Raw genomic sequence first — 7,569 nt, forward strand, 5'->3', positions numbered from 1 at the left:
AGCACACACCCACAAGCAACAAAAATTTAAATTTTAACATTTAATCATTTACCTCTAGATTAAAGCTATTTTCTTCCCTTTGAAAATACCATCTATCTTTTTCTCTCTAAAATCTTAAGTGCCCAAGACAAAACTCTCATTACATTGTTGTTTTTCTCTTTGAATCTCATCCGTTTTGGTTGCCATTTTTTGAACTTATGCTTGTGACTAGGGCTGGGAAAACGGTCTGAAACCCCGCGATCCGGCCCGTTTGGCCCGAACCGTGAGAGACCTATGACCGAAGCCAACCCGAGCAGGGGTTACCCGGCCCGATGGCTCGGGCTTATAGGGTCGGGACTCGGACAGGCTCTCAATTCCGAGTCCCGCCCCGAAAAGCCCGTCAGCTACCCGCCCGATAGAGTCTGCCGCTACCTGCCCGATAGAGTCTCAACCGTTGGATCTACAACTTTTCCTTCATCTCTTATATATACCCTAACTCAAATAGAAACCCTAACCCTCATATCTCTTTCTCCGCCTCCCTCTCCGCCTCCCTCTCTCCGCCTCTCAAACATAAACCACAACTAAGTAGCTAACCCTAAGTCTAAATCCTTTACCTCTTTCAACTCTCGTTACCTCTTACCGGAAAGACAGTCTTCAGACGAAGAAAACAGAGGTTGATACTACCGGAATATATGAAAAAGTAAGTATGGATGGAGCTCTTTACTTGAGAAAAATTGATTTGAAGGTTTATAATGGGTACCTAGAACTTCTAAAAGCTTTAGAAAATATGTTCTATTGGAAAATATCAGAGAGAAAAAAGGGTATAATGGATCAGAAATTTCTATTTCTTGAATTTTTTCCTTTTTTTTGATTTGTTTGTTTGTCTGTTTGTTTGTTGGGGAACAAGAAATGGAACCAAGAAAAGTAATGAAAGCTAGGGCTTCATTTAAACTCTTCATTTTCCTCATATTTGTTGTCATTTTAGTCACCACTAAACTTTACTTTGAAAGCATGAAGGTATATTTGCCTACATTTCTAATTCAAGAAACTATCTCATCATCATTTTGCTCCTTTTCTTGTAATAATATTAATGACCTAATTTCATCTTCTTCTACTTCATCTTCTTCAGATGGATAGCGGATGGTACTCTGATTCAACTATGGTGGGTAAGCTGACTGTTATCTCAGTCTTAGAACAAAAAAAATCACAAATTTATCTTTTTTCTATGATCATTATTGGATTTGATTTCTATTTTGTGTAAATATCAATAGGAAATGGCAAATGTGAGTCTTAAGCAAAAGAAAAATGTCAACCTCTTGATCCAATGTATATATCCTGTCTGAAGTTAACCTAATTCAATTTTTTGTGTTCCAGGAATCCGAATAACAAAAAACCAAACATAGAAGATGAAGTATACGAAGAGGCTTGGGTTGTTGTTGTTAAAGATCTATTAAAAGAACCCTAGAACAACTCACATAGAAGATGAAGTGTAGATGAAGAGATTGAGACCTGAATATATCATTTTATTTTTTTTTATTGATGTAATTTCTTTGTTTATTTTTTTTGTAAATTTTGTTTTGTAAAGTTACTAGTATTATAAATGAAATTAAGTCAAATCCCTTTTTTTTTTATTTTTTTTAATGATAATACCCGAGCCCATCCGGCTCAAGCCCGTTGGAACCCGCTCGGGCAATCGGGCTCGGACGGACTACGGGCACTTAGATTGCTTGTTTCGTCCGGCCCGATCCGCCCGACTCCCTACCTCGGGCTCGGCTTATCCGGACCCGATCCGCCAGAGCCCGACACTTTGTAGCACGAGCCCGTCCGCGCCTGCCCGATTCCCACCCCTACTTGTGACCATGTAATTTTTATTTACAAAGATAAATTCAAAAAAAAAAAAAAGAAAGAAGTTTAATGAAGATTTTGACCTTTACCCCCAATTTTAGGAACTTTTGATATTACTGTTACTTTACTATTATAATAATAATGTGATCAATGTCAATAACTCTGGCAGTTTAATTACAACATAGTAGCCACAGTAAAGAGGCTTGTTCCACGAGTTTAGTGTTTCTCCTTTTTTTATATTGCTATGACCAAATATAATATTGACATATCTGTAAAATCCTGAGATTTGCTAGTTCTTCCCTGAGCTCACTTTCTCCCACTTCAAATTTTGGTTTTTTATTTTCTGAAAGGGCACTGGATATTGGGGAAATTGCCTTCCACCTTCCCACTTCCCCTTTCTGGGTTTCTTACTTATTCTTCTCCAAAAATTTTGGGAGAAAAAGAAAGAAAGAAAGAAAGAAAGAAAGAAAGAAAGAAAAGGAGAGATGGAAAGGCAGGAAGAGGAGAGAAAAGAAGATGGTGAAAATATTGGTGTTGTGTTTGATTTGAACAACTTACCAGAAGGATGCATCTCAAACATCCTCTCCCTAACATCTCCTAAGGATGCTTGTAGATCGTCTCTTGTCTCTTCCTCATTCAAATCAGCAGCTGATTCTGATACTCTTTGGGAGAAATTTCTGCCATCCAATTATAAAGAGATAATGCCTGCTTGGTGGTTGGTTAAATATTCATCCAAAAAAGAGTTGTATAATACTCTCTGCCATAACCCAATTCTCATTGATGGAGGTCTCAAGGTACACTTCTAATATTTTTCCTTTGGAAACCCCACTTCCGCGTGGTCGGTAACATGTGTGGTCCGTCTACTGGAGTGATCAAAATTTTATAGCATAGGTTCTCACCTAGCCAAACGTGCTTGGCAAATCCCTTTCGACTAACACCTTAAATATGTGTCATGAATCATATTGTTTTCTTCCATAAATGTTTTAAGAAACTCTCTTGTGTTATATTTTATCCTTATGAGACTCCAAACAAAAAGATGGACAACCAGAGTTATGTCCAATATAAACGTCTGAGTTGTTTTTATATACTTAAAATTATAATAAAACAGGTCAGTCGGTTAGTTGGATAATTCTGGCCGTCTAATCGATATAAAATTCTCTGTTTATAATTCGATTCAAAATAAAGGGGTAGTGTTGTCAAAAATTAAATCAGTTAAAATCTCCCTAAAATATCTCTCAAGACTCACGATTTCTCTCTTTTTTTTCTCTCCCATAACAACTAAATAACTTCTCACTCTCCCTTTTAAATCATAATATATATTATCTTTCTTCATCTTCTTTCTCACATTTTTTTTGACCGTCATTATCTTTATCTTCTTTCTTTAGTTAAAATGAGGTCTACCGGCGTAGCGAAGAGGGATATGTCGACGGAAACTTAGTACATAAAATAAGATAAGATTTTCAATACAAAATTAAAAATATCTCTATTTGTCCAATTGAGATACTCATTCTATTTACGAAATAGAGATCTATTTTTTGTGTATCTAATACAAATCTCTAAAATTACTTTATTTACTTGTCTCGCTAATGTCATTTAAGAGATCCTAATTCAATTTTTGCATTGAAGAGAGTTTTTAGAAAAAAAAACTTTAAAATTCCTACATGTGACTAAAGACTGAGTATGGAATGGGACATGCTCTTAGTTTCAAAACAATATGTAGCACCCCAAATCTCAAGCTAATCGCCTTGAAATTGAAGATTTGAGATTTGGGGCGCTAGAAAATTGTATCCAGAGCTCTAGGTTTAGTGGCCCTAGGGTTGTATTGTATGTTTGATTGTCGACGTTAGACACGTCATTATGAGGAACACTTTGATTAGTGTCTTGCACAACTAGTTGAATCTAAAATATGGGTTCCTGGAATTGCTTTCTTGTGAAAACTTCAAAGAAGTTTGCCTTTGTGTTTTCCGAATCTAAATTGGGGATGCAAATTAGGGAGAGAATGTCTTCCAAAATATGGAAGACAACTGGAGACATTTCGGTACGGAAGATAATAAAAATTATTATTATTATTATTATTATTATTATTATTATTATTATTCTTATTATTATCAGAAAATTAGATTAATAATATATAATAATATAACAACAGCAATAATTTATATAATACTATATTATAATAATATTATATTATTATATTACTACATTATATTATTGTGTTATTATATTAAGATTATATTACTATATTACTATAATATGGTATTATATTAAATTACAAATATCTGTGAATGTCCACGGGTGTCTAAAAAAGTAGCAAAATATAATTTTGAAGTATTAACAAAAATTTGTTGTTTCATATGATAAGCTAATAATAATAATAATATTGAAATATTTATCAAATGTCTATCAATGTCCACAAATATCCAAAGATGTTTACGAACTCGAATTTTTGAAATATTAACAAAAATATTTTATTTCTTATGATAAGATAATAATAATGTTAAAACAATAAATATCCACCAAATGTCCATCAATGTCCACATATATCTACGGATGTCTACAAAAGTCGAAAAATATATATTTAAAATATTAGTACAAACATATTATCACATATGATTACACAATCATGATAAAATTAAAACAACAAAGGCCCACCACTAATAAGATAATAATATTAATAATAATATCCATTACACATTTTGTCTATGGACTCAACATTTGAAATGTCTCCAAGATAATTTGTCTATAGACCAAATGCCTTGAAATGTCTACAAGACATTTTGTCTATAAACCAAATGTCTTGAAATATCCCCAAGACATTTTGTCTACAAACTCAATGTCTATAAAGACATTTTATCTCTAGATAAATGTCTTGAAATGTCTTAAAATGTCTACGAGACATTTTGTTCATGAATGTCCTTCTGAATCCTATTCACTACCACCCCCTAAGGTGGCCTTTGTTTTTTTTATATGCGTCTGAATCTGAATTGGCTAGATTTGAATTGACTGAATCTGAATTGTCAATTAGATGTTTGTTTTCTATGTCTGAATCATTGGATTTGACTTAAGAATTTGACAATATATTATACCCCTCATTAAAATATATGACCAAACAAACCTTTATCTTGGTTTGGAATCAAAATGCTGGAAACCCTAGGCAGGGTTTTCATCATTCTCCTCTTCCACAAGTCAGTCTGCATCTCCCCCTTTATCTCCCCAATAGAACTCTATCTCTCTCGAAACCTTTCGCTGACACACTCTCTCTCTGGAAACATCTCGCCATATCTCTCTCAACAATAAGCGAAACTCTGAAAGCTTAATCTTCTCCAGATTCGGCGAGGGTTTGAAAAAAAATGGGTAGATTACGCTCGCTAGATTAGACGTGGGTTCTAATAAGATAACCCTCGCCAAACGTGGGTTAGAAATATGTTAGTTGTGTGTGTTGTTATGGCGGTGGTCGTAGTGTCGGTGTTGTGTTGGTTGTGGTGGGGCGACTGGTTTGTGATGGTGGTGTGGTCTGGTTTGTGATGATGGTGTGTGGTGGTTTCTTGTTGGTTGCCGGTGGTGGTTTGCTAGTGGTGGTTTGTGGTGGTTTGTTGTGGTTTGTTGTGGTTTTTCCGGTGGTGTTTTGTTGGGTCTTGGTGGTGTTCTGTTGGGACAGAAAAAATTTAAACACAGGGGGCAGAAACATCATTTGTCGAATTTTAGCCCTTTCAGACCATAACCTAATTCAGTAAAAATTTCATATTTCTTTAATTCAAAAACAAACATCTGAAATCTGAATTGGAGTCCAATTCAGATTTAAAATCTGAAAAAAAAAAACAAACACAACCTAATTGTACTTTGAGATGAGATTATTTGAAGGAATTGGAATTTTGTTTAAAAGATCTCAATTGAATAGTTTACTTGGCAGGAATTATTTGGAATTGTTTGAAATATTAAAAATTTCTGATTATTGGCTGAGTTCTTTTGGATTTAGAAAGAGATTGGGGATGGTGAAGTAGTTTAGAGAGAGAAAATGTCTGAAAGTGAAAATGAAAGAAGGAGAGAGAAACACGAGAGAGATAAAACGTGGGAAAATGGTTTTCGCATGTGGAGGGTGAGAAAAAATTTCAGGCCTTTTTCCTATGAGAATTGGGTTCTCACACCTTTTTGTCCGACCAAACATAAAAAAATGAAATTTCTTACGAAAACGACTTTCTCATCCCTATTTTCTTACGTATCAAACGAACCCTAGTTGCTAATTACTCATATTGTTTTGAACTCTATGTATCATTACCCATTATATTATGGAAACTTCTAGTTATAAGAAAAAAATATTTGTTTTTTCTTTATTATGAATAATTTTTTGACCCAAACAACCATTTTCCAGTTTGGTCAATCCCAAACCAATGTTTTGCGGGTTGCTCATAATCTTATAACCAGTAAAACAAGAACTCTTCAGGTGGAAATCTGATTAAATCTTGATGGTTGATAGTAGCTAGCCTTACATGTAATTAACAACCTTAACTGATTAATGGTACAGAGTTTTTCTCTGGAGATCTGTAGTGGGAAGAAATGTTTCATGCTTGGAGCAAAGGACCTCGCGATTACATGGGGAAGCATTCCTAAGTACTGGAAGTGGACAGAAGTCCTAAACTCCAGGTCTCCACCTGTCTCGATCTCATTTTAGTTACATAGTAATCTTTTTACCACCTCTCTCATGTGCATACTTACTACAAAAGTTTTTTTTCTTTAAGAATTTTGGTCGTACTTAATTTTACTTAGTAGTTGAAGTGATGTTATTCTGGTCACATATTTTCAATTAACTATCTTTTGAAAATCGAAATAACTTACAATTAACAGTAATATATATCATACCGTTGGTACTGTGAGCCAAAATCAAAGTAAAATACTAAGTGTTTGTAGCATATGTTATATTTACTACTCACAAAATCTACAGGTTTCCTCAGGTGGCACAACTCATTACTGTAGGTTGGCTCGAAATCCGTGGGAAACTGAAAACTGGATTATTGTCTCCAAACACCCTTTACTTGGTCTACTTTGTCTTCAAGTTTGTGGAAGATGCCTATGGATTCAATAACATACATTCAAATGCATTGGTAAAAGTTGTAGGAGGTGGTAGTAATCCAAGTAGTGGAAGGAGACATATCTACTGGGATTCAAATGGCAATTCCAGAAGGAAATTGGGGGAAACATCCAATGACCTGCAATTCCCACAGGAGAGGGGGGACGGATGGTTGAAGATAGAGATGGGTCATTTCTTCTACGATGGGCGAGAAGATGATAAAGGAGAGGTGCATATGATTTTAACTGAGATTAATGGTGGTCAAGCAAAAGGCGGGCTCATTGTTGAAGGGATCGAACTTAGGCCGGAAAAGAAAATATAGCACTTGAATTTATTTGATTTATGCCAATTACTACATGTCTGAAAATGTGATCTCTTGGTTCAACAAACGTTTAACAGTGTACACTAAATTACTTTATTTGATACTTGTAATTTCTAACATATTTTACAATTATACAATTTGAGAAAACTGCGTCTGGACTAGTAAATCATCGGTTAAGAAGAAATGTAAATTTTTTTCATTATATCATTCAAAATAGTACTCTAAATTATCTTAAATCATTTTCGGTGTGATACAAAAAGAAGAAACCACACCCTAATGTGGTCCAAATTGACTCAACAATGCTTTGGTGTTTAGTTAGACTAGTGATAGAGAACACGAAAAATAGGTAAATTTTGGG

The 7,569-nt window shown here is 34.6% G+C and overlaps 1 protein-coding gene and 1 long non-coding RNA gene across 2 annotated transcripts; both read left to right on the top strand.

Moving 5' to 3' along the window:
• Nucleotides 1–491: 491 nt before the first annotated feature.
• Nucleotides 492–1,595, top strand: LOC147556517 (uncharacterized). The gene is made up of 3 exons (XR_015235428.1): nt 492–679; nt 1,109–1,141; nt 1,354–1,595. It is a non-coding gene; the product is annotated as an uncharacterized LOC147556517 (long non-coding RNA).
• Nucleotides 1,596–2,105: 510 nt separating this feature from the next.
• Nucleotides 2,106–7,340, top strand: LOC147556518 (F-box protein PP2-B10-like). Its single transcript, XM_086664516.1, has 3 exons — nt 2,106–2,618; nt 6,347–6,465; nt 6,764–7,340. Exons 1-3 carry the CDS (start codon nt 2,310–2,312, stop codon nt 7,209–7,211), a joined length of 876 nt encoding a protein of 291 aa, XP_086520642.1. The 5' UTR covers nt 2,106–2,309; the 3' UTR covers nt 7,212–7,340.
• Nucleotides 7,341–7,569: the final 229 nt, after the last annotated feature.

This window comes from Eschscholzia californica, unplaced genomic scaffold (genome assembly GCF_041429995.1).
Source record: "Eschscholzia californica isolate CP2 unplaced genomic scaffold, dmEscCali1.0.p SCAF_2, whole genome shotgun sequence".
Taxonomy (NCBI): Eukaryota; Viridiplantae; Streptophyta; class Magnoliopsida; order Ranunculales; family Papaveraceae; genus Eschscholzia; species Eschscholzia californica.